The sequence below is a fragment of the Grosmannia clavigera genome (genome assembly GCF_000143105.1).
Source record: "Grosmannia clavigera kw1407 unplaced genomic scaffold GCSC_108, whole genome shotgun sequence".
NCBI classification, from domain to species: Eukaryota; Fungi; Ascomycota; class Sordariomycetes; order Ophiostomatales; family Ophiostomataceae; genus Leptographium; species Leptographium clavigerum.
The window spans coordinates 760,523-786,211 of NW_014040837.1; the positions used below are offsets into that span (position 1 = coordinate 760,523).

The following is a 25,689-nucleotide window of genomic DNA, read 5'->3' on the forward strand; positions in this document are numbered from 1 at the left end:
ATATCCCGCCACTAGAGTAAACAAGAAAAGTGTGCAGTGAAATCCTGCGTGTGCATGCAGCCACCAACCGAATCCGACTTGCAATGAAAACAAGAGGGGAAAACTGACAAAATTACCATACGGATCATACAAAGAGGTTCAATCCGATCTGGGCACGCATTCGTTGTGTTTCACCCAGCCAGCTAGCACCCTGACACTGGCCCTCAGATCTCGACCCGCAACTGGTGTCGCACGGCAGCGTAGTTGTCGAGGATGTTCTTGGCCCGTGCAGGTGAGCGCGCCTGGATGCTCAGCTGGTATGCTTCGGGCTCAAGGATGACGTGCGAGTTGGTCGCCTGCGTGTCGATGGGAACAGCCTTGCCGGTGACGGGACACATCTTGGGGGCTAGCTGTAGGCCCCAGAGCAGGCCGGCGGCACAGACAAAGATCTCGTCGTCGGCGATGTCCTTGCCCAGGCACGCGCGGCGACCCCAGCCAAAGGTGTGCATGGAGGCGCCGTCGCGCAGGTTGGGGTACCGTGAGAGCGGCTCCATGTACGTCGGCCAGCCCTCTTCCAGATACCGTTCGGGGTGGTAGTTTTCTGGGTCGGGATACCTTGACGCGACGCGATTGAGATTCCTAGGGATGTTAGTGTTATGTAAAACAGGGGGTTTGCGATGTTCTTTTCTTGGCATCTTTCTTTCTTTTTTTTTTTTTCTTTCTTTTTCTTTTTTCCTCTCAATTTCATTTCCACTTACCATTCACACGCCAGGACGATGGTCCCTTTCTTGATCTCGACGCCACGGTACACGTCGTCACGCTCGGCCTGGTGCGGCACGCCTAGCGGCACGCCGGAGCGCCAGCGCAGCGTCTCCTTGATGCAGGCCCGCACGGTCGGCAGGCTGGCATAGTCGGCCATGGTGGGCATGCGGTCGCCGCAGACGCGGTCGATCTCGGCCTGGGCCTTGGCCTGCCACTCTGGGTGCAGGGCCATGGCCATCATGAAGAACTTGAGCGGGCCCGAGATGGTGACGACACCGACGAGGTTGAAGAAGCCGATCATGCAGCTGGCAAAGGTCTCCTGCTCGAGCTCCTGCTCCAGCGCCACGTTGCCCGCGCGCTGCACCTGCTGGAAGTAGCGGTAGCCCCAGGTGTCGGCCGGCAGCTCGCCGCGCAGGTAGCGGGCGCGGGCCAGTCGCAGGTTGGCCAGCCACCAGCGCCGCTGCTCGGCCTCGCGGCGGATCTCGAAGCGCTTCCACGGGTTCGCAAACAGCGGCAGGTGCCACAGCGGCGTCATCGTGTTCGTGATCGGGCCCGAGACCGACATGCAGTGCAGCGTCTGGTCCGCGCTGTCGCCGTTGACCCGGCCCTGCGTCGCGTCGTCCCACGACAGCCGCGACATGATCCGGCCACAGTACTCACGCGTATTGTCCAGGAACTGTGCCGGGTCCAGGATGTGCATCGCCAGCAGCCGCGCCGTCTCTGCCTCAATGTGCCCGTAGAAGTGGTGCTTGTGCGCCTCTGCCATGGCCGCGTGCACCCACTTGCGCTGGCGCTGCCAGATGTCTGTCACATTAGCACAAAGAAGATGGGAGGGGGGGAGAGAGACTTACCATGTCGATCCATCAGGGCCGAGTAGGCCGGACCCTCCTTATGGCGAATCAGCGATCGGATCTGCGGACGCCCTGAGTAGATGTGGCCACGCTTGACCAACAGCTCCTCGGCAATCTTCTCGTCTGATATGATGATAAAGGTCTGGTCCACGGCCCGGGTTTGGTAGATAGGGCCGAACTCGTCGGCCCACTCTTTGAACTTGAGCCACAGCGAGAAGCGCGGCAGATCATGGATCCGCCCAACGATGGGGTACTGCTTGGGTCCTGGAAATGCCTGCTTGCTTGTCTGGATCTGGCTCATCTTTGCCCACAAGCGCATCTGCTGTAGAAAGGAAAAGAGCAGGCCAGGGATGGCCAGATAGAGTAAGAAGAGTGTAAAGTTCTCCATGTCTGCAGTCCGTTCTGGCTAATGCCTATCTCAGCCGATGGTGAAAGGGGTCTGAGAGACGAACGAGGACCAAATGACTTTGGCCTCCAAGTAGCTTCAACGAGCTTAGCCGAACAGACTACGACCAAGCCTCAGTTCTGAGAACTTTCCGTTCTAAACACGTGCCTGCCACACCGTAGAGGGACTGAAGAGTATGATGTGCAGTGGCAGAGATAAAGATGTCTTGATTGAGAGGAGTCCACGGTCTCGTAGCAGTCCGTTGGTGTTATCGGGGGTCTCTCTCTTATACAATCCGTTTCTGTCCGGACTCTCGCAATAAGCTGATGGACAGATATATGGGCCCCTCCCTCCCTTTGGCTCTCTGCCTGCGAAAGATACCCGGTGTGTTGCCCAATCTTGATACTCACCTAGGCCTCCTATCTCAGGCTATACTGGAAAGCCCGGTCACATCGGCTCCCCCTCCCTTCTCAGAAACCATACGAGTGCCACCGATGACTAGGGTGGATACGACCTGCGGAGTTTATGAGCTGAGATGAGCCCAAAGGGCAGAAACTACGGCTAACACAACGTGTGGGTTGATTCGATGAACTGCTGGCCTGGTCTGGCTGGGTCTCTGGGCAGCGGAGTGGGCCGGCCAACAAGCGAGAATGAGACAGGCTCTGCTCCGGATGTCGATCGACAAGCGACGTGCTCGCCATAGGATAGGCGCGGCTATACGGATCTGACGGCGTCTGGCACCACTGCTTGCTATGATGTTCAGTTCAGGTATCATAATCTTTGCTCACACGCGCACACCCCCTCGCACATCTGCGGTGAGATTTCTCGTCCTCGCATGTCCAGCTGCAAGTGCAAAAACCGTGGATACTCATGCATGTCCTGGTCCGTAGTACGGGTTGGTTTCATTAGTTCATTTGATTTACACGGATTTCCTTCCCGTGGTACTTGATTTTGTCGTATGGTTTTAGTCCTGCCATCTATACAGCATCGTTTCCGTCGTATATAGTCTGCTGACATAATTTTTCAAGGTTGTCACACAATTCGACATACCCTTTTCCTGGACGCTGACTGGCTGCTGGTTGGGTAACCACACCGCAACAGCTGTCAACGGCAGTTGCACTGCATGCGACTACCCTAGTGCTCTTTCCTTTTTCGTTTTCTTTTTTTCGCCCTCATCCTCTGACACCTTTCCCGCGACATCTGAGTTTCTCCAAGGGCCAACCACCCCGACAGTCATGCACTTTCCTGGTCTTGTACCGCGCATGGAGCGGCCAGGTTGGGTCTCGCTGACGAGCTCCGCAACTTTGCCGTTGGGGATGTCCGATGGCATAGGTCACCAGCGACAGCCAGAAAGGAGACAGGATCGCCACTATGACATTTCCAGGCCGCCAACCGTACAATACGTTGTTTCTTTCGGGCGATTGCAACCAACCCCTCTGGCCAAGTCGGGAAGAGACAGATGAACGCCAAGCCCGGGGGATCGGCACGACTGCTGGGCCGGCGATGCGATGCTGACAAGGGGGGAGCGAACAGCTCACAGACAGTCCTGCCAAAAGAAACGACCGAAAAAGTGGCGGTTGTCCCGTGCGATAATACGAGTTGGTCCCTTTGCGTCCCATTTCGCTGACAGTAAGCCGCCGTCAAGCTTCATCCTAGCTTTTGCGCCAAACGGACCCAAGACCGATCAACCAAGACCGAGGAGCAAAGACCAGACCAGGGACGCAAACCGTGTCATCTGGTCATGCAGCACGTCTGTAGCAAAGTCGGATACCGGCCTCATTGTGGCTCATGCACCCTGCCTCCTGGTCGCCCGTCCGCAATATCACTCTTCCCTCGTATCAGCCTTTTCCTCCCTGCATCTCCTTTCCCATGGTCCACCCTCGACCCTCCCTCCTCGAGACAATGGTCGCCGAGGACCGTGCCTAATAGCGGACTCGGAGACTACATATGCAGGCCACGGTCTTTCAACAGAGGGTCGTCTGACAACACACATCAACCTTGTCGGCCAGTCTCAGGTCGAAGACAGCTGGACATGCAGGGCGCAACCTAATGCCCACTTTCTGACCCGCCGTGGCCGAATGGCCAGAATTTCTCACAGTCCATATCTGATTTGCGCAAAGAGGCGTACGGTTTCTCGGTCTGAAGACGACTTTGTCGACTGCCTTACCTGACCGGGACTCACAATATTATGCTTAGAACTGCCCGATGCAACGTCCTTTTTCTATTTTTCTGGGATATCATTCTGCCCGCTGATCCGCTTATGCACTTGGGAAACACGAGCTGTACACACTCAAACACACTCTCACACACGCCGACAAGCAAGAGGCAGGAAAGAAGAATGCACAAACCTGCATCTCCTGCATAGCCTGCATAACCCGCCATTTAAATGGCACTATAGGTCTGAGCATGCCGATCTCAGCCGAAACGAATCCCCGACGATGGGTCCCATGTCCCAGGCGTCCTGTTCCCAGTCGCACTAGCACCAGGCATTTTCTGCTGTGACACTGACATGCTTGGTGTTCCGAACTGGATGGCAACTCCGGGTGACCATGTCTGCTGCTGTGGTGCTTGATTCTGCCGCTGTTGCTGTTGTTGCTGCTGCTGTTGCTGTATGGCCGGCGGGAACATGGCGAGATGATGGTGTGGTGGGCCGCTGGTGGCCCAAGACTGGATAGACGACTGCTGTTGAGGTGGAGGCATAGCACTCTGATCTTGCGACGATAGTGATGCATGAGTTGCATGAGATGCATGGGATGAGACTTGCTGGACCGTTGGAGCCGGCGCTGGTGCTGGTGCTGGCGGTGGTGGCACCGAGGACTGCGCTGACCGCTGATCAAGCGACAAGGACGATAAGACGGGCATGGAGAGTTCCCTAGGACAGATTAGTTAGCGGGTCCTAGGCAAGAAAAAGGAGGTAGTGGAAGAAGGAAGGAGAAAGAGGTGAACAAGCAAAGCAAACAAGATTGAACTTGATCGAGACAGACAGGAGGAAAGTTTCGGAAATCAAGACACGACAGGAAAGAAGGCACAAAATCCGCAAAAACAAGCTGCAGGAACACCCACTCTTCCAAACTCTGGGCCTCTGCCCGCCTCTGCTGCAGCCAAGTGCGACATTGGTCCCGGAACGAGCCCGCGATGCGACCGAGATCGTTGTAAAACTTGCGGCCCACCTCCACGTTCTTGACGATCTCCTTGTACTTGTAGTACGCCGTGTCCAGCTTCTGGAGCACCGCCTCGCGCTCGCGGCTGCCGCGGTCGCCGCTGGCCCGCTTCTGTGCCTCAAAGTCGCGGTTCGCTCGCGCCACGTCCTCGAGCAGCCTCTCCTGCTCTTCTCGCTCCTTGTCGACGACGCCCTGGTCCTCGCCGTAGAGGTCGCGCAGCCGGCTGGCGAAGAAGCTGTCAAAATGGGACGCCACGATCGGCGTGTTCGCGTACGTCCGCTCCAGTCGTGCTGTCTCCTTCATCATGTCTGGCTTCACGTCGTCGCCGCGCGCCTTCTCGTGCAGCATCTCCACGCGCTTCCGCCGCCGCGACTCCATCCGCAGCACGTCATTGTACACGCCTCGGAGCCGTCCCAGCGCTGGCTTTACCATCTCCGAGATGTCCACCTTCCGGCTGTTCGGCACAAAGTCTAGCAGTGCTCGGTCCGATCCCGCCAGAAGCCCCAGCATGTCCTTGACCGAGGCAAACATGTCGCGCACCACCGCGTCGCTGGACCCGCTGGAGCTGAAGTAACCCTCGATCTCGACTGCGTTTTTCCACAGCTTTTGGCCCTGCGCGTCTGCCTTGCCTTCTGGCCGTGTCCATCGCTCGGTGCCGTGCCGCTGTCGCAGCTGCGTGTCTTCGTCGTCTTCTACCTCTAGCATGGCCTTTCCTTCGTCGAATGTCGCTCGGTCGCTCGCCCGAAGCTTGTCGATGTCGGCAAAGCTGCGCTGCACCTTGTTCAGAACGTCGGCATACCGAATCTCCTCCGCATGCTGCGACAGCGTTCCGGGCAGCCCGAGCGGCCGTTCTATGGCCTGCAGAGAGCCGGGAAGGTTCAGCGATATCAACGATTCGTGCAGCTGCTCTGTCAACGCCTCCAGGTCGCGTATGATGTTCTGGTTCACAAGTCGGTCTCGTCGTTCTTCGTACACAGACACGGCGAGGTAAACTGCAAACGGCACGAGCTTTGCGAAGAGGGGAGTGCCGAATTCTGTGCCGTCGCCGAGAAAGTCCAACGGCTTCTCGACCTGTGGAGGCGTTCGGGAAAGGGCCATGCTGGCACGGTCGAGGATCCTCAGTTCTGATTTTGCAGGCACGACGTCTGGGATCGGTCAGCGGACGCCGGAAAGGAGAGATCAAAGCCGCCTGGGTCCACTCACTCAGATATATGATGTCGTTGTCTTTCTCTGCACGTTTGAGGTCATCCTCCACGCGCTTCTTCAGATTCTGGAGATCTTCCTGCACCGGTTTGCTCAGAAGGCCGCCACGGCCCTCCTTCAGACCCTCGGTCGCACACTGCAGCGCGTCCTGCAACCGGGCTACCTCCTCGCCATATCGGCGCTTCTCTAGGCAGTCGAGCGACGCCCGGTACTGTGCAGCGGCAGCAAAGTGGTGATGCTTGGCGCTCATATGGTGGATCCAGGCGCGGCTGATAGCGTCGCTGCGCACGGCAGCCTCGCCGGCGGCGTTGTAGAGGTCCGACAGGCGCGCGGCGAGCTTGGCGATCGTCGCGTCCTTGTACCGCTCGTTGACTGCGCGCATCCAGAAGCACTCCTGCGCCTGTGCCAACATGAGCTCCTCCAGCGCGTCAAGGGTCGCGGCGTCGAGGTCGTCGGGCAGGTTCGCTGCCGTCACGTCGGGATCAACCAGCAGCTTCTCTCGGATGTGCTTGAACACGCCTGCAGCCTGCACGTAGTAGCTAGCTGCAGCCTTGAGGCCATCTGCGTCCGTGTGGCTCGTACCGACTGCCAGCTGGCAGTAGAGGGCCGCAAGGTTGTAGAGGATGTTGATGATTTCGAACTGGAGGTTGTCCTCGACGATGGGCCGTTCGACATTGTAGCCGAGGGCAGGGTACCACGTAAACTCGGCGCCGACCTAGATTTATCAGTGTGATGCACAAGGGTGGCATCAGAGGCTTTTGGGTGAGTCTTCAACGCACCTCCACCGGGAATTTTCCGCTAATCCAAGCGAGCTGTGCAGCATACGCCTGCAGCTTTTTTATGCCGCTGGGATGGGCCTCGTAGACGTTCACGGCATCGTGGCGTAGCGCGTCGATAACGCTCAGGTCCTCGCGGAACACGTCGGGATGTTGATTGTACTTGTCGGTGATATACCGACAGAGCGAGTTCGAGAGCGAGAGGTGCGCTGACTGGCGAAAGGGAATGGAAAGCTGGTTGGACTTGAGGCTGAGGAAACAGTCAAAACAGGGTTAGCATGTAGCAGGAACGGCGAGGACAAGGATAGAGACGGGCGTCCAGGAATTCCTTACAAGGCCATTTTCGAGAGCTGCAGACGGGCGCACGTTGCGCGCGTGGACAGTACAGCAAAGCTGCTCTTTTGCAGCTCTTACTGGCATGACCTCATCAACAAGCAACGGAATGCAGAATCCCAAAATCATGAAGTGGGTCGCGTATGACTAATAGGTGGGGCTCCACGCAGCGCTGACATTTCGGGCATCGACACCGTGGGAGTTTGGTGAACCGTTTGCAGCACAATGTAGGATACTAATAAATAGGTTCATGCTAGAAAGTTTTTATTTTTGTTGCACTCTATAGTTATACAACATAATCAAGCACGGAAAGAAGTTTTTTTGGTGTAACATGCAGTCCCCATAAAACGGCTTTTCATTTTCAGCATATCAGGTAATGGACACATCCGAACAACCGAGCATGACTTACTTGACTTTGTCAGTTACCTTTCGAGGCGTGATAAAAAAAATTCCGGTTGGTTCCTCAGCAGAGAAAAGTAATTTCGCGAAAACTGCATTTGAACAATTTCAGTTCAAGGAAATTTGTTTGTCAAAAGTGAGACGTCACTTATCTTCATGCTTCGAGCTTCTGGCGGAATTTGGGTTTTTATTGCGCAGTTATATACATTCTCTCGATTTAATTTTACGTTTTTTAGAAGATAAAGTAAAAACTCTCAGCACAGGTCCGTGTTAGTATCTGCTACTCATACAAAATATATATCCAAGCGACGCGTTTTGCACTTTATTAAAGCAAGGCCTCTCTTTTCGCAAGCCAATTTGGAGTTCACGGTAAAGGCAGTCCGACACTGAATAGCACGTCCAACAGCCTAATACTACGAAGTATTGGTTCATACACCCCAGGCATTGTGACCCTTCTTTTGATGATCCTGACATCATGGTGGTTTACTTCTGGAGCCTTTGGATCCAAACCAAATGTCCATATGCTGACTCTCTGTCGACAATCGGACGAGATAAGGCGCATCCAGGGCCAATTGCGTTTCTTCTACCATGACTGGTAAGGTGGACGTGTCATCAATGCGGATTTGCTCGAATTTAGATAAGTGCGCATCGGTCGAGTTACACCACGGAATGGCAATCGCAACTACTCTTAGTTGTGTAGCTCTCATATACCTCTCTCCCCATTATTAGCCTGTGTCTTAATATTCATTACGACTCATCTTGGAAAGCACATGAATCGAACTAGAGCAGTAAAGCTCTGAATTTCGAGGCAAGGCGGAGATTTTGTGTCTTCGGAGCGGTACGAAGTGCTCTGTGCTCCGTAGACACGTTTTGCCCCACTAAATCCCCGCTTGAAGATACTACTCCTCTCTAACTTGCATCGACATCCTGTCCGGTTGTCACGCCAAGCTGGGCTATGGTGATGTGCTCCGATACAATATGGCGACATATTTCTGGGGCGTTAGGCAGGTCTGTGCCGCCACCAATTGTGGCAATTAAAGGCGACAGACTGATAAGTACCAGCATGAAAACTGAACAGACAGAAATATGATTGTCTCGATGATCTTCGTTTTCTCTGAAACATCCGATTGTCATGGCTACATGCACTGGCCCAGATTCGCAAGAGACGCTTGACGTATCCGGAGCTGCCGAGGCGACATGGAGTTCGACACCCCATGCGTCTCCGTCGCTGTCTTCCACGGACTCTCTACCCTCGCCTGCATCGTCGACAGACTCCGTTCCCAATCCCGACCTGACTATTCTGGAGAGAAATATTGACGATCCACGAACGCTGCGCGTCATTGTCATTGGTGGTGGCATTACGGGTGTCACTGCCGGCATCCTGCTACCAGCCAAGGTGCCAAATATCGAGCTCACAATATACGAGAAAAACAGGGACTTTGTGAGAGCCAGCATCGGCCCCATGTTGCCTTTGATCCCTCTCGCCCGCTGACATCTAAAACAGGGCGGCACCTGGCTTGAAAACACATATCCGTAGGTCTCCCCTCTGTAGCTACTCACGACGGTGTGCTGATCATGCTAGCGGCGTCCGCTGTGATGTCCCGTCTCACGTCTACCAGTCAACCTTTGCGCCCAATGTTGAGTGGTCCGACAAGTTCTCGTCAGGCGCTGAGATCCGAGACTACTGGCAGAGCACGGCACGCAAGTACGACGTCTACAAGTATGCTGTCTTTGGCCGCCGCGTCGAGGACCTTTCTTGGAACCCGGTCGAGGCCGTTTGGAACGTTACCGTCCGCAACATCGACACCGGCGATGTCGAGACGGCGACGGCAGACTTTGTGGTCACGGCCACGGGTCGTTTCAATGCATGGAGGCTGCCCGAGTTCGCTGGCCGATCCGACTACCGTGGCGTCCTCCGGCATGCCTCCAACTGGGACGGTGACTTTGACCTTGCGGGCAAGCGCGTCGCCGTCATAGGAAATGGTGCCAGCGGCATCCAGCTCGTGGCCAACATCCAAAAGACCGTCGGTCACCTGGACCATTATGCCCGCAACAAGACGTGGATCGCAACCTCGCTGACGGGCGAAGATCGCACCGTTGAGCCACAGCCCATCCCGGAAGCACTCAAGGAGACCTTTCGGGCGGATCCGCAGGCCTATCTTAAGTTCCGCAAGGAGATTGAGGACCGGAACTGGCGCCGCTTCAAGACCTTCTTTCGCGACTCGGATGAGAACAAGAAGATGAAGGAGGCCTTTGTCGACATTATGAAGCGCCGGCTTGCAAAGAAACCCGAGCTCATCGATGAGCTTATACCCGACTTCTCGCCCAACTGCCGCCGCCTGACGCCGGGGCCAGGATATCTGGAGGCACTGACCGAGGACAACGTCGAGTACATCCGGACGCCCATTCGCCGTCTGACCGAGACCGGTATCGAGACCGAGGACGGCCGCCACCGCGAGGTCGACGCCATATTCTGCGCCACCGGAGCAAACGTCGACATGATACCCTCCTATTCCATCCGCGCTGGCGGCCGCAACCTGCGTGAGGACTGGGCACCAGGCGGAAAGCCGGGCTTTCCCAAGACCTATCTCGGCAATGCAGCCCCCGGCTTTCCCAACCTGCTCTTCGTCCATGGGCCCAACAGCTCCGGACCCTCGGGATCGCTTCCGCACAGCGTCGAGAGCCAGGTGACTTTTGTGGCCAAGGTGTTGCGCAAGGTCTCACACGAGGGCATCAAGACCATCGTTCCATCAGACAAGGCCGCCGACGACTTCACCGCCTTTATCGACAGCTTTTTCAAAAAGACTGTCCTCACTGAGGCCTGCAGCTCCTGGTACAACGGCGGCCGTGTCGGGAACCGCATCGTTGCTCTCTGGCCTGGCAGCTCCAGCCATGCTGCCCTGGTCCGGCAAAACCCGCGATGGGAGGACTGGGAGTACGAATATCTGTCCGGCTCGGGAAACCGCTTCCTCTGGTACTTTGGCAACGGCATCACCAAGCGCGAGACAGATCCCAACGCCGACATGACGTCCTACCTGCAAGTGGCCGACGATGTCGATCTTCGTGCGGTACACGAGCTGTGGTGGGTTTAGGTTATCACGACCGCTTAGTAATACTAAAGTAGACATGAATATAAAGATAGAATTGAGTGCAAATCAGATTGAGTAGCTGGAGACTTCTAACATCTAATACGTTCTTCGTCATCAAATGTATCGCCACAACACAAACCGCTGCCCCCTATGAGACCAGTGTGAGTACTTCCAGGATATTGTGGTTCTCCAGCGCTACATTTATAGCTTTCCGCTCCATACGTCCGCCACAAAATCCACAACCTTGGTGAACTTGAAGTCTGGCAGCAATTTGTTCCACTCGTCTGAAACTTCCCAGGCACCTTTGGCACAGCCAAGAAGTATGCCCACAAGGACCGTTTCAAACATCTTATCTGCCTCCTCTTCTGAAACGCTATGGTGGCGAAACGCTATGGTGGCGCACCCCCAATTTCCAAGATGCTGTGAGCCTTCAAGCTTCAAGATCTTCAACTTTGACCGCCTGAACCGAAAAGGGCTCTCCTACATGTGTAAGTACTTTGTCAACAAGACACACCATTTGTTGATATATGCTACTTACCGCGCAAACGTTTGCCAACGTCAACGATTTCCGAGATAGCAAGGTTGTTTCCTTGGATGCCTCCGACTTCGGGCCACTCGCCTTCAAAGTCCACAGCGCGTGCCAGAACTGCCGCCATATCCTGAACTGTCGTCATGCTGACGACCGGGTCTAGCTCATCGATGACGATGGCGCGACGATTTTCAAGATCAGCAAAGGTGTTCAACTGTGTCAGGTACTCGGCTGTCCGGTGAGGAGTTGCGAGATAGTTGAGAAAAAGCCCGGGTTGAAACATGCAGTATTCCAGCGCCTGTAGTAGACGGAGTGTCAGACTATAGTAACAGAAAGGGCAGAAACGTTGAAAGGGCGAAGCCCCCACTATCCCACCTTTCCATTTCTGTTCACCAACTTCAGATACTCCTTGATGTCATCTTTTCCCGCCCAGAGTGGCATTCCGGTTCCATGGCTATCCATTGTAAGTTTCTTGACCGAATCTTGGTTGCTGGGAGGTCATCTTTCACCTTCCCCAGTCACTTGGAGCAAATCGCTTCACGCCGGCCAAAGCGGCCGCATCTATCAGATTCTTTTGTGCCGCACTACCTGGGTCATGCAGGGGCTGAATGAATGATAAGACAACATCGGCACCATGCAAAGCTCTCGTTAGTGCCTCTGTATTGTCGTAGTTGGCCTTCTGGCAGGAGACCCCATTCCAGCTGTCGTTTTTTACGACCGTGTCCTGTGTTCTGGTTAGACGCTGACATCGAGTTTGCCACTGGGAGCTTCACAAAAGTACCCGGCGACTGAAAATAACAATTTCGTGCTTTCTGGCAGCTACCAGAGCACTGATGACTTCACTGGCAACCTCTATTTCGAAAGCTAACTCGGGGACTGGAAAGTACGCCTTTATATTTTCCTCACCTCCGGAGCCACCAGCAACGATGATCTTCACCATAATGACGAGACAGATAGGTTTCTTTTCGTCAAAGCTAACATAGGGCTCCTATATGCACTTTGGATTAGATCCGTACCTACGGTAGCTTTATGTATTCGACCTAGAGTTGCGGCATATCAAGTAAAGCCTCTGGGAATATCTAAATGGACCGAACTAGCCAATTGGATTTTAGCTTCGGTATCCGAAACTCTCGATGGCCCGCTCTTCTAAAATGAAAACAACCCTTCTAGTAGCCAAAAAAGAGGGACCAAAGGCGTTGCAATACAAAGCTCTCATACATATGCAGGATTCGAATGGGCTCTAGCTGTAGTCTCAAAGACATAAAAGTGGCTACAAAGACTGAATGAATATACAACACGTTTAGCGCGTAGCGCATTTGCATGTTTCCCAGTGTACCAATTTCAAAATCCCCGTGTGGTACGTCGTAACGCCATTTTCGAGTCCCACATAATACCTTTTTTCACACCTTTGGTTTACGGCCGTATACCACGCGTTGCCGTATGTAACAATGGTATTCGCCCTTTTTGAATTCGCGGCGCAGGTGGGCAGTATACACCATAATCTGCTCCAGTGTCCAGCCGAGGGTGTTGGACATGAATAGAATCCAACCTTCCACGTCATTTAGGACACTGTACATGATCAACTCGCCGATTTCGCGCTGGCGCTTGTCTTTGGGCCAGATACCGCTAGGGCACTTGAAGTTCGTCACCTGTATGTCGACGAAACCGGCCGCCTCCATGGCCTTCACCTGTATGTCGTCCTCAATTACACGGGCTGTACGGCCAATCTTATCGCCGCCCTGGAAGAAGATAGGACCCCACTGTGCATTCGCCGAGTTGGCAGGCATAGAACCGTCGTCAGAGTGAGTCAAAGGCGACGACTCGAAGCTCTCGAGGTAGCCTCCAGGCTCTAAAGCGGTGTACGCCTCCCGAAACAAGGCATACCAGTCCGGGATGCTGCCGACCAGGAACTGCATGTGGACGAAGTCGAAGCTGCCGGGGGTAAAGGTCCAAGGCTGAGTGCAGTCCTCGATCTCGCTACACCATGTTAGTAAGCTGAAGAGATGCTATCATTTTCACAAGCTGTGGTACAAGCGGACATACAAGATAAGATTAGGCGGCACCCATGTAGGCTGGATAGGCGAGACATCTGTACCGATTACAATGGTCTCAGGGTGGGCGTCGGCAAAGTCGCTGTGCTGTTAGCGTATAAGCTTTTTTGCGTCAGATAGGGGGAGATATACATTGCCCAGATGCCTAGACGAATGTCCGTCAGTTTCTTGACCATACTTTGACGGCAATCCTATTTAGGCTTACCCGTCCCAGTACCAATGTCCAGCACTTTCTACAGTTGATTGGTCTATGTTAGCAACCATTGTGAGACACCTTCTGATTGTAAGAGCACACCTTTGGATTTTCAACGGGTGCCAGATGCAGTTTCTCGTCCAAGAGGAGGGAGGTTGCATGGTAGCTGAGTCGTAGAGTGAGTTAATGCCTGCAAAGGGCGGGCTCTGGTACAAATCTGAAGTTCTTACAACATGTCTAAAGAGTCGCTATGCCGGCCATCGTTGGATCCCCAGTACTGAGCAGTGCCTCGATCGCTGTGGTACGTGCGGCCTTTAAACGTCCTATAGTTCAGGATCGACGAGGTAATGGAGGCGGTCGAAGATTGAACATCATTGACCGCCAAGTCGTCATCGTAGTCATCCTACAAGTGTTAGGTTTGAAGTTTACGCAGTTTCAATGCTTACCGGGGCTTCATCCCAGTGTTCACCAGGAAGGACCGCTGCCACTTCCACCGGTACAGACGTAGGTTCTGTCTCCGGTGGCACGACGGCGGCAGGGGACGAAACGCTTGTGGACATGGTGTGGCGAAATAAGTTAAAAGAAAGAGTATGAATGTATGGTGCCGAACTTCTTACTCAGAAAGAAACAGAGAAGGGCAGGGAAAGCAGCTAAAGAACGAAAAATAAATTACGACAGCAAGAGGGGAAACATCCATAGCTCTATCGGCTGGGCCTGCGCATGCATTAAGAACATCGAAACGCAATATGGCACGAGCGATTTTCGACGAGGAGCAGGTGAGAAGACCCGCTTCCTTGCATTGCGTGTTCTTGGTGACTGTTTGTGCTGCACCAGACTGCATAATCAAATTCCTACGGAGTACGGAGCAAGGTAACATTTATTGAATGGAGCGGGTGGCCAAACAGGTCAGCCCATTCAAGCCCACTATCTGCAAGCGATGCTTGCATCTGGGAGTGATACGTCTGTTATCTTGCAGCGAATGCAGGGATGCAACCGTTGAAGCGAATAGCATCGATATGAGGGTTTGCATACGAGTACGTAGTATGATATGTGACCTGTCAAGGGTTAACAGGATCCCATGTATTTAACCAGGGAGGGCTCGGAATAGCACGGATTCGAATCCGGACCATCATCTCGTGTTTAGCTCGGTTTCTCCGCTCGACTCGCTCGACGCTTGCTTCGGATCCGACAATTCCAGTCTAGCCCGGGTTTCTGTCAATAATCACTAGTTCGCTGTACGATAACGAATGCTCGGATTACCACCAAGACCGGAGTATTGCCTTAACAGGGTGCATTTCCGTCTTGGATAAGCGGCGCTTGACCGAGCTTACCTGTACGAGCACGGAGTACAACTCGTATGTGTGCTACGAGTACAGTGCAGTCTAGCTTACTCATACGTCGGCACAATGTTCCCCCAGAGTTTAACCACCCGTCCGAAATGTGGTCGAATCTTGTGCAAACCTGATGCCCGCGTTGATCTCAAAATGGACACCAGGGCCCCAACTACCTATGCACGACGAGTAGCAAAACCACCAAAACTGCGAACCTCTTGCGATGCTTGCGGCGATGCCAAAGTCAGATGCGATAGTGGCCGTCCGACTTGCCACCGTTGTAGCGAACTCGAAATCCAGTGCGTCTACAGCGTTTCACGTAAGCATGGACGGCCGCTCAGAAGACCTTTACGTGCGCGGATGAGCAGCGGTGGACAAGCTGGCCCGATGGCTGGCCCGTCACGACAGCAGTCGGGAGTGCAATTTAGGGAGAGACTCGACGAAATCACAGCCCCAGAGTTCACCGCGACACGAGCAGAGACGATTATCCTACTCTAAACAAATCAGCCAGATCTGGGGTCGGGCCTGGCCCTTCCATTGAGTGGTGATCAGCCGGATCTCAGTCTCGATCTCTTTGGCCAAGAGTGGTCTCAGTTCGGCGTCATGGATGTCGGCATGCATATGCTGCCCTCCCCGGATGCCCCGACAGGAGATATTCTGATGAGCCGGGAGCCTGAAAAGATGCCTTGCACATCCCACAGTTGCGCCCGTGAGTCCTATGAAATCTTTGCGGACCTTATCTGCCCGGCGCCGGATCTCCACGCCCCGCAGACCAATATGGCCACGGTGCCGGCACAGCTGGACCAGGTACTTCATTTCAATCGCAAGGCCATCGAGCGACTTGACCAGCTTCTCGCGTGCCCATGCGCACAGTCCTGTCCACCGCATCATGGTGCACGCCGCCACCATCTCACGCATCCTCATCTGGTACCAACAAGCGGCCGGATGGACATGCGACATACCCGCCGAGTCTACGCTGGGCGATGCTGCCGTGTGCTCCTCCGACAGCTCGAACACGTCTTCCCCGTCGTCTTCTCCGTCACGAGAAAGCGCCCCCGAATGTGCCAGACGAAGCATACGAACCTTCCCGCAGACGACCGGATTTGTTGTGACGAGTGTGCCAGCAGCGCTGGGCACCTTTGGAATCGAGGACGAGAAGATCCAGGCGACTATCCGGCGGCATTTAGTGCTGAGTGAGCTGGAAAAGATGGGAATTCTTATCGACACCTTTATTGCCCAGTTCAAAGAAATATCACCTGTTGCGGGAGTTGTGGGTAACTGGCTGCTGAAAGAGTATTCGAAAACGGTGCGAGCCTTAAAGACAGACTGACTGGACTTTGGGTGGTCAGTAGTGACATTTGCTTAATCTCAGCATGGGCTATGTGACATTTGCTGGTAGTAGCTACAGACTCCTGGTAACCTACTCCTTATTTAGGAAAGTTGCCTTCCTGAATCAAATCTGAAGCCAAAATCTTTCGATCAACGTCTACTTTGATATAATAAAGGACATGGCAGCATCCCTTCCCAGGAGTTTTTATGACGCACGAGGCACGGGAAAATAAGGATCATTCCTGAGAATTCATTACTACAAATCAGTCCCCTACTTAGGCTTGTTACGCCTGCGCCGAAACCAACAAGCTAAGCCCGGTTAGCTCAATCGGTAGAGCGTGAGACTCTTAATCTCAAGGTTGCGGGTTAGTATTACAGAGTACCTTGACCGGAATGCACTACTAGTAGTCATCAATCTAACAAACACCTAACAGGTTCGACCCCCGCATCGGGCTCAATTCCTGGTGCGCCTGTTCAACAGGCTATTCGAAACCAAGATCACGTTTTTTGCAATTTTTGTCAGCGTTAAGCTTTATTGATGCCCATGCTTATACCACAATGTCAGTTTGAGCAGACTTGTGCCTCTGCAACAAGTAGAAACTGGCTACTTCAGGCGCGTGTACTAAAACGTTCTAAAATCCGGGCCTCACAGAGCAGCCTCCATCTTACGAACATGACAGGCCTGGAATAAATGGGAGGCATATGGGCGCCAAATTCAACAGTTTGGACTCGATTCAATCACTGCATTTTTTTTCCTTTGAAGGCTTTAGTACCAGCCATGACGATTTGATCTGAAACATATCTAGGCAATCCCGTCCTCCTCGTCGAATTCGTCATCTCGGAAGCTCAGCCGTTTGAAGCTTCCTGTGATTCTTTCCTCGTTTCTTTTTTGGACTTTTCCGGTATGTATCTTTGGTACCACCTCTTGATATAGTTTAACTTCCACAGCCCAAATCCGGTTAACCCGACGACAGCAAGGGTAACGACCTCACCAGTAGCTGCGACAAATTTAAATCGTTAGTACGGCGAGAGAGCACGATAGATAGCGATGGGTTAATATGCTTACCCATCCATTTAGCTGTCCACCCCGGAGACAGCCTGACACCAGCGTCGTCCCGAGGAAAGTAGTCGAAAGGAATGGCGAACAGACTTGTCAGAAATGACAATGGAGTCTACACATAGCACATTAGCCGGATTCAGACGCTTGGTGTTGAGGGCACGTACGAATACAATAGTCACCAGCGTGAACAGCATGATGTATCTGTTGAGGCGACCAGCCGTCATTGCCTCATCTAGAGCGCTTTGCGCTTGCTTCAACGCGACGAAGTAATCAAGCTGCGGCATAGTCCGTTAGCACCATGTAACATGTAACGCGCCGATGGCCGCCTGGTAAACAGTCGAGTCGGAATGCGGTTTAGGTAGATATACAAACCCCTTCAACCGTTCTCTGTGCATATCTGTCCAGATTTTTGACGCGATCAATCAAGCGTAACAATCCGCAATCTTTTACAAACATATGTTTGCCAAGGGTTTTTTCTCCCCAGAAGACGTCAGAAAACTTATCGACAACTTCATGTTGCAGCTCCAAGATTCGGCGAATCAAATGCAGCTCATCTCGAATGTCTTTGACTTCGTGGATCGATGCCATCTCCACTGATATATTCTGCGCTAGGTTGAGCTTCCTCTCGTCTGAAGATTTTTGGAAATCCCTGAAGCATTTAACCTCATCATTTGACTGATTCAAGACACGTAGAATACAAAGTTAGTGAGATAGCTCCTTATATACTGGCAACGCACAAAGCTCGCGAATCTTACGTACCTTTTTCGCCAGAGAGATCTCAAAGATGTCAAGCAAGTGAATACCCAACCCAGCGTTCCAGAACTCTTCTAAGAAGGTGACGCACTTGAAGAGTATATTTTCGATAAGCTCTTCTGGTTTTTTGTACGACCTTATGTCGCCCTGGCGAATAGTCTCAAATAGCGTGCTTTCGAAACCTTGATGGTATCGGTCTGGGAATGCCGTGATAACAGTGTCTAGACTTCAGTGAGCCCGAATATACAAAATATTCACATCCAAGTTCAAAAAGGAACATATGGAATTTGCTCACCCTTGTCAAGCTTCCAAAGCCAAAGTTGGTTAACCATTAACAATTTCTCCACGACGTTGGTCACCGGACTATCCTTTTCCGTACTGTCGCCCGGCTCATTCACGCTGTCGTCGTCCCGAGTCTCATTTTCGTAGAGAGATGATGTACCTGCTCAGTCATAGGACGTCAGGGCAAGTAAAAAGCTAGTACAGGGATTTTTTTGCTTTCTACTAGGGAGACAGAAAAGTGACTTACCGTCTTTGGACTCCATCGTGTTTTCAACTGCTGCGTGGTTAAGGTCACTGAACCATCTCATGACGACCTGGTCTTGATCACGTATTTTCAACTCTTCTTTATCAAGCATGTCGTAATACGACTGATCTAGAGTTTGTGTCTGATAGAGTCCTGATAGGCCAGAATACTCAAAGGACGTTTCCTCCAGTTGGCGCTTATCAACGAACCGGGGTGTTTGCATACTGTCCCGGTCAAGATAGTGCTTTGTCTCAAAGTCGATATAGGGCACCTAGAACGTTTAGTCTGCTGCTTATTGCTTGTGCTTTTTGTTTCTTCTTTGTCCGGGTTATCACAAGCTTACTACGATTGAAATCTTCTCTTCATCAGAAAGTTTCGACCCATTTCTCCAGAGCTCTCGCCTATGCAAGTTGGTAGCCTCGGAATTTTTGGGGATGTTGGAGTCTTCCGCTTTGTCTGAATCCTATAATTTTATCTAAATTAGTACAAGTAATGGAATTGTGCATAAAGCTTGGATCTTTCGATTCGTACTAATTGTGTCCCCATGGGAGGCAGATGGCTTGATGGGCTATCACCACTATTTTTTGAAAAGTCTCCCGCCTATTCTATATTAGCGTTGATTCCGCCTACCCTTTCTCAGTACCGAAACCGCACGCACTTACGTGAGGCACTCTCATATATGAGCCATGGCTGACTCCCTTTCGCTGTGCTATATTTCTGGTCAGAAAGTCCCATGCGTCCTTTCTCTTGCCAAAAGAAGGATCGTCGTCGTCACGGGTGAGACACCACACCAAGTCCTAAGAAAAGAATGGTTAGATTTGCGGATCCGTAGTAGCAGCGTTACACAGAAAAACGCACCGTGACCCAGGACATCTATTCCAAAGCGTTAGTTTCATTTGATAGCAAGACAACCGAGGGAAGCCTACCTGGTTTTCAGGGATGTGAATCCACTTCCATACGTTGCTTCGAATGTCGCTGTCGGTGTCTTTGCAATCTGGAAATTCGGTTTTTATCTTATAGACAAACGTGGTCTCCAGGTTTGTCATTGTCCGATTGTTGTCATGAAGAAGGTCATGAATATACACCGATCTGGTCCAGAAGTAGCTCTCTTTCCGGTAGAAAAAATGAATATATGCAAAGAACTTCTTGCAGACATCTTCCTTGGCGGTTTCACTTGCTTCTTTATCATCATCAGTGCGATATCCTTCGTCTTGTTCATTCAGCCGGTGTCCCCAACATGTCGGCGCTTCGTCGGGGATTCTAAAGTCGACTCGACGAGCCTTGTCCCGGGCGGACCTTCCCGTAGGTCGATCAAAAAGGTCACGGATTCTAGGATCAGACAGAATATGTAGATAATCCTGCGGTACCTTATTCGCAAAGTCACGGTACTCAGTATCGGCACCATAATCTATGAGGACCTCGATAACCTCGTGGTATGAATTTTTCACCGCATCGTGTAGTGGGCTATCACCTACGAGATGGGGTTTGACGAGGTCAGAGCATGCTCGAAACGAAGTAATGGCGATATTTGCAGACTCACCATCGACATCCTTGGTATTAATTTCGGCACCATTTTCCAGAAGCTGTTTTGCAATGGCGATCTGTTTCAGGTAGTCTATTTTTTTTGATAACAGTGAAACCATGTGTAGTGGTGTTGCATGTCTGTCGTCAAAGACATTGACGGTAGCACCGCTGTGTAGTAGGAGAGACGTCATATCTACAGAGCCGTGCATCGCTGCGTAATGGAGAGCAGTTCGTTTTTTTTTGTCGCGTACATTGATGGTGTTTCGGTATTCCTTCACTAATTTCCTTGTGACTTCATCCCTTCCATTTCGCACAGCTCGGTGTAGTGCTGTGCACTGATCATCGCCCCATCTGTAGCTGCCTTTGAAGTGTTTGCTGTCAATGAGAAGTTTAACGACACCATCGTTGTCTTTGTCTTTGCCAAGAACAGCAGAAAGTATCTTGTAAAAAGCCGTCTCCAAATTCTCATTTCCCTTGACTTGAACATCTTGACTGAGGAGTTTTTTTATTTCAGCGCGGCTTTCGTTCTCGAGCGGCTTCTCAATAAGAGATTCGAGTCTCGCCTTCCAGTCAGCCAGCTTGACTGACGTCATTTTACTGGGTGCTTTTGATGGCTGGCCTGTGGTTGCATTTCCAGGCTTGTCGTTGGGCGATACGCTGTCTTTCTTATTGTCAAACACTTCTGTCTGAACAATCACTGGGACCTGCTTGTCCGATGATGATGACGCAATGGCCGCCATAGTTTCTTATGCTCAAAAGTCGCATAATCTGTTAGTGGGAATGCTGATATATCGAGAACAACGCCCCAGCACTCATCTAAATATAAGCAAGCTCACCAAATTCAGAAACTGGAAGATTCCGTGTCAATGACACGGGATCCACGGTGTCATTCACTTTAGAAAACCAGCCGCAGTGTAACGCAAGGCGGCAAGGACCTCTGATAAGAGTAAGGCAGCGGGGGATGCGTGGTAGTAAGCTGCATCACGCATATACGACGTAATCCTTGTACATACTCTGTAGTAGCTGTCTAACCTCCTACGACATTGGGCTGGCGGTACATACGTGACTTTACTATAGGCTGTAGATCTCTGCCGTCCTGCACTTCTTATTGGCCAAATATGCTTCTTATCTTGTGCAATTTCAAAACACGAAACGGACCTGCCATTGTGAAGGCAGGCTAACCCTTTATTGTACAGAAGGCTGAACAGGTGTGCTAATTTGCTCCCCCAACCCCAACTAAGGTGTAGCCCCCCTCTCCCCCCCCCCACAAAAGGTCCGGAAAAGAAAGTATGGAGCATTTATTCCTAGTAAAATGTGGTACAATGAGGTACAATGAGGATCAGGCTCATTGTCCTCTATACTTCGTACATCACGTTGCTCGTAGTTCTGACGGGTTGTGCCGTGCCGCCAGTGACGGCTCATCACCAACGTTTTAGGCTTTCACTAAATACCAGCGACCATGATTATCTGAACAATATTACACGGCATGGCCTTGCCTAATGTATGTCTCCAAAACTAAACCTCCCGGCAACTTATTGTCCCGAGCATTCCGTCCCGCGTCGTAGGACACATCATGTTTTGCGCTCAAACATGCGAAACTTGCAGAAACTTGCAGACTTACGAATCCTCTTTATGGAAAGCTGCATTGCTCCCATCGTGATCTGGAGTATGGAGCTTTGGGCATATTGGTGGGACGTCGGTATGGCAGCTTCTTTACGCCGAGTTTTTACTTTTCAGCTGCTTACTTCTGCGTCTCACCTCTTCTTCGGTATGGCACCATTTCAAAAAGACGACGTATCAATTTTTATTTTGTCCACATGTCAAGCTAGAGAAGCACACACTTACGCATGTTTGCATGCTCGAATTTTTATTTCAGCTCGGGCGAGTTACCAAAAAGCGTCTCCATCATAATCGCCGGGTATCGGTCGCCTTTGGAACCGCCTACACTGTCGATGGTCTTGCGAACCTCGGCTTCTTCCTCCTTTGTGAGCGTCACATCGACGGCCTTGGCATTCTGCTCAAGGTATTTGAGCTTCTTTGTGCCGGGGATTGGAATGAAGTCGTCACTGTTCACGTCAACACATGCATGCATCGATGTAACGCGACAATACCCACTTGGATACCGGATCACGTATTTCAAGTCGTTGATTGTAATCACTTACCCTTGAGCCAGAACCCAGGCCAGAACCAGCTGTGCAGGTGTGCATCCCTTCTTCTCGGCAATCGCAGAGAGCTTGTCCACGAGTACGAAGTTGGCGTTGAAATTCTGCTCTGAGAACCGCGGATGGTTATGGCGGTTGTCACCGGCGTCGAGGTCAGCTCGGCTCTTGATGCCACCGGTCAAGAATCCACGTCCCAGCGGAGAGTAGACGACGATCTTGACGCCCAGTTCGCGCGCGGTTTGCAGGAATTTGGTCTGTTCCGATTCGATCTCGAGTGCAAAAGGTGAGAATTCCATCTGGGCGGCGGCGATAGGGTGGACAGCGCACGCCCTTCGCAGAGTTGCGGCGGAACACTCGGAGAGCCCGAGATAACGTATCTTGCCCTCGTTCTTCAGCTCCACCATGGCCTGCACCGTCTCCTCGATGGGCACGGCCGGGTCCACGCGGTGCTGGTAGTAGAGGTCGACGTGGTCAACGCCAAGACGCTCGAGGCTAGCGAGGCAGGCTTGGCGAACCCAGGCCTTATCGCCTCGAGTAGACGGCTTTCCGGTGGCGTCATGCAGGATGCCAAACTTGGAGGCCAAGAAAATCTCGTTCCGTCGGCCGGTCTCACGGAACCAGCGGCCCAGCAGCTGCTCGTTCTTGCCGAAGCCATAGACGTCGCTCGTGTCCCAGAAGTTGACACCGAGATCGGCGGCCCGGGTGAGCACCTTCAGCGATTCCTCGTCGTTGATGCCGCCAAAGGATGTGTAGGAAACGCTCATACCCATGCAGCCAAGGCCGATGGCGGAAACGGGCGTGTCGCCAATTTTGCGCGTGGGATAGTGTGCCATGCTGCTGTTTACAAAGTGAGTAATGCGGGGTAGAGCAGGAGAAGATTGATAAGGCGCGAATTCGATGTCCCATTTGTAGTCTCACAGAAATCCACAGGACAATGACGCATTTGTTAACGCCGACTCTATCGCCGGATGCAACCGGTACTCCGTACAGCATGACTTCTCCCCGAAGGCGGCTCGGCAGTTCTCGTCGATAAAACCAATGCGTCCGCGCCATTTGAGACATACGTCTACACTAATTACTCCACCTATTAGAGACAGTGTCTGATGAATATCCAGTCAAAGCATATTGACAAGCAAGTCTGGGAAGATTTAATGGAGGGGCACACGCGAGTGCCTAAAATTACGGAGTAAACTTTCCTTGATGCAGAACAAGCTCCTAGTCACGTGCAAGCCAGCGCGCACAGCTCAAAAAGTCCTGGCAGAAGCAGTGCTTCAGAATACAGGCAATACAGTGCTTATACTGTCCTTTAGGCCCACGTGGCCGAAAGACGGGGAATTATAGAGTAGCTTTGTAGTGTAGTACGTCATAGTCAATCTGGTTGATACGAATTTTGATAGTCACTTTCCTGTTTGCTTTCTTACTTCGTTTTTGACTATTGCTCGCGGCCAATCAACACTAGCCGACCTAATGACGCCCGAAGAGATGTCTATCTTGGGAGAGCTCGATGCAGCAGACCTTGAGAACAAGGGTTTACTCGGCCCTGGTACTACCACTGGCTCGAGACGCATCCACAAACGGCTCCTCAATAGCTCTGGCGAGGATGAATATCATGACATCTCTCTTCAGATCAACCTGGAATCTCCCGACGCTACCAATGCCTTTGCTACCATACCAGTCTCGCTGATCTCCCATGATTCCCTTGTTTACTTGGGGTTTTCAGCAGCCAAATCGGATGAGATCTGGAGCCAGTGGACCGACTGGCCTTCTGAAGGGCCTTCTCGTGAAATCGACCCCGATAATGGTGGTCTTCAGGTGACGTTTATCGATTTCGTCAGATGCCGTCTTCGTAACTACGAGGACACATACGAGGACAATGATGACCAATGGTGTCAATGCCTTTCCCTGTGCGGAATGAGCAAGGCTGTCCAGGATGCCATCATGGATCCACAATTTAAGCGCATCCGCCTGACCAATTCGTGTATCTTTTGGATCAGGGATACCATTGTCATGCGGTATGCCGGGCTGGAAGACATTCAAAGGGCTTCCCGTCAGCGCGAGATAGACTTGATTCGTGTCAGAGATTGCCAGGATGGAAGTGGAAGCGGTCGTGGTGCTCAAAGCCGAAATGGACGAGATGGAAGTCCCCAGCCAGACGATCATCAACAGGCCACGCCTTGGGTCCCACATGTGTTATGGAACTCCGCCACCATGATGGAGGTCCGGAACAATTATGGCCATATAGTTCTATTCAAGGACGTGGTTCACGCACAAGTCGCCGGCCTTTTCGACGATAGCGGCAAAGTTCAGAGGATTGAGAAGCTCCTCAGCCACAGTCCCTCAGATTTCAGTGCAGCCCGGTCTCTCTTCTATTTCACGCCAGACCACAGAGAAGCAGAATACCGTTGTGCCTACGCAAAACGCCGTGCCAATTGCGAGTCCGTTGTCATGGTCTGTCTTACGATCCCTCAGACAGCCATTGACAAGCTGAGAAGACCTAAGCTCCAACGCCTGTACTGGCCCTCTCCGGAGTGGAAGCAGGTGGTCTGGCGCTCCAAAACAGTCAGATCCCTCCCCTCGGCGCTCCGAAAGTACCGCGATGCTCTCCTTATAATCGGTTCTGTTGCGAACGGCACCCAGCGCAAATTTGAGAACATGAAGTCGTGGGCGGACGTAGCCGACGATGCTGTTTGTTGTGATGTGTCATCCGGGGATCCGACCGTTCAATATGTCTTTTCAAGCGAAGAAGAGGGCTGCAAGTTTCTTAAGAAGTACGGCAAGTTGGAGGTGTTCCCCTTCGCTGCGGCCGAGCTTCAGAAATTTCTAAAAAGAAATCCTTAAGATATATGTAGCGAAAAAGGAAAATGTGGCTTAGTACGGAGTAAACACATGGCATTCTCGGGTTATTTTGACTTTAAGCTACGTTTGTGTACATGTCAATAAAAGACGTTATTAGCCTGTATTGTTTATTTCCGTACTAGTCCGTACATGTAATATATAATAACCATAACGATGCTTTATATTTCATAGTCCTCAGTTGTTATGGCAGCTACGTCGTACGTCGTACTATGTCTACATTTTTACGTAACACAATGTCGCTTTTGTTTAGGGTAACGTTTAGGGGTCTAGCCTGCTTCGGTAGGATCGGTATCGCTACGGCGGTACGTGCCCGTTTCGCAGCAGGCAAGGTGGTGGGTGCTAGCGCTATTGTTGACTTTTTACCTGTAACGTCGCTGTTAACGTCTTGTGGCGCCTGCGGCGGCGTGCCTAGGGATTGAGTCCCTTCGTTGGCTATG

At 52.1% G+C, this 25,689-nt stretch overlaps 8 protein-coding genes across 8 annotated transcripts; 2 read left to right on the plus strand and 6 right to left on the minus strand.

Annotated features, from left to right (window-relative positions):
* Positions 1 to 203: 203 nt before the first annotated feature.
* On the minus strand, positions 204 to 1,980 carry CMQ_6741 (cytochrome p450 monooxygenase; the record flags this gene model as incomplete). The annotated part of the gene is made up of 3 exons (XM_014320427.1): positions 204 to 618; positions 738 to 1,545; positions 1,593 to 1,980. The coding sequence occupies 3 exons, from the start codon at positions 1,978 to 1,980 to the stop codon at positions 204 to 206; spliced, it is 1,611 nt and encodes a 536-aa protein (XP_014175902.1).
* A 2,412-nt stretch (positions 1,981 to 4,392) lies between these two features.
* On the minus strand, positions 4,393 to 7,458 carry CMQ_6629 (pH signal transduction protein; the record flags this gene model as incomplete). The annotated part of the gene is made up of 5 exons (XM_014320315.1): positions 4,393 to 4,849; positions 5,041 to 6,283; positions 6,342 to 7,056; positions 7,121 to 7,367; positions 7,451 to 7,458. 5 exons carry the CDS (start codon positions 7,456 to 7,458, stop codon positions 4,393 to 4,395), a joined length of 2,670 nt encoding a protein of 889 aa, XP_014175790.1.
* Positions 7,459 to 8,981: 1,523 nt separating this feature from the next.
* On the plus strand, positions 8,982 to 10,941 carry CMQ_6918 (flavin-binding monooxygenase; the record flags this gene model as incomplete). The annotated part of the gene is made up of 3 exons (XM_014320604.1): positions 8,982 to 9,290; positions 9,354 to 9,382; positions 9,432 to 10,941. The coding sequence occupies 3 exons, from the start codon at positions 8,982 to 8,984 to the stop codon at positions 10,939 to 10,941; spliced, it is 1,848 nt and encodes a 615-aa protein (XP_014176079.1).
* A 198-nt stretch (positions 10,942 to 11,139) lies between these two features.
* Positions 11,140 to 11,929, minus strand: CMQ_6599 (uncharacterized protein; the record flags this gene model as incomplete). The annotated part of the gene is made up of 3 exons (XM_014320285.1): positions 11,140 to 11,327; positions 11,477 to 11,765; positions 11,843 to 11,929. 3 exons carry the CDS (start codon positions 11,927 to 11,929, stop codon positions 11,140 to 11,142), a joined length of 564 nt encoding a protein of 187 aa, XP_014175760.1.
* A 938-nt stretch (positions 11,930 to 12,867) lies between these two features.
* On the minus strand, positions 12,868 to 14,271 carry CMQ_6734 (methyltransferase type 11; the record flags this gene model as incomplete). The annotated part of the gene is made up of 7 exons (XM_014320420.1): positions 12,868 to 13,444; positions 13,511 to 13,600; positions 13,651 to 13,663; positions 13,724 to 13,751; positions 13,814 to 13,877; positions 13,942 to 14,114; positions 14,158 to 14,271. 7 exons carry the CDS (start codon positions 14,269 to 14,271, stop codon positions 12,868 to 12,870), a joined length of 1,059 nt encoding a protein of 352 aa, XP_014175895.1.
* Positions 14,272 to 15,531: 1,260 nt separating this feature from the next.
* CMQ_7028 (ankyrin repeat protein) lies at positions 15,532 to 20,974 on the minus strand (the record flags this gene model as incomplete). Its single annotated transcript, XM_014320714.1, has 12 exons — positions 15,532 to 16,211; positions 17,438 to 17,543; positions 17,596 to 17,706; positions 18,191 to 18,381; positions 18,480 to 18,626; positions 18,714 to 18,981; positions 19,054 to 19,173; positions 19,373 to 19,507; positions 19,569 to 19,583; positions 20,078 to 20,181; positions 20,251 to 20,311; positions 20,486 to 20,974. 12 exons carry the CDS (start codon positions 20,972 to 20,974, stop codon positions 15,532 to 15,534), a joined length of 2,427 nt encoding a protein of 808 aa, XP_014176189.1.
* A 1,127-nt stretch (positions 20,975 to 22,101) lies between these two features.
* On the minus strand, positions 22,102 to 23,229 carry CMQ_6584 (aldo-keto reductase; the record flags this gene model as incomplete). The annotated part of the gene is made up of 2 exons (XM_014320270.1): positions 22,102 to 22,300; positions 22,397 to 23,229. 2 exons carry the CDS (start codon positions 23,227 to 23,229, stop codon positions 22,102 to 22,104), a joined length of 1,032 nt encoding a protein of 343 aa, XP_014175745.1.
* Positions 23,230 to 23,863: 634 nt separating this feature from the next.
* Positions 23,864 to 25,234, plus strand: CMQ_6745 (uncharacterized protein; the record flags this gene model as incomplete). Its single annotated transcript, XM_014320431.1, has 1 exon — positions 23,864 to 25,234. The coding sequence occupies one exon, from the start codon at positions 23,864 to 23,866 to the stop codon at positions 25,232 to 25,234; it is 1,371 nt and encodes a 456-aa protein (XP_014175906.1).
* Positions 25,235 to 25,689: the final 455 nt, after the last annotated feature.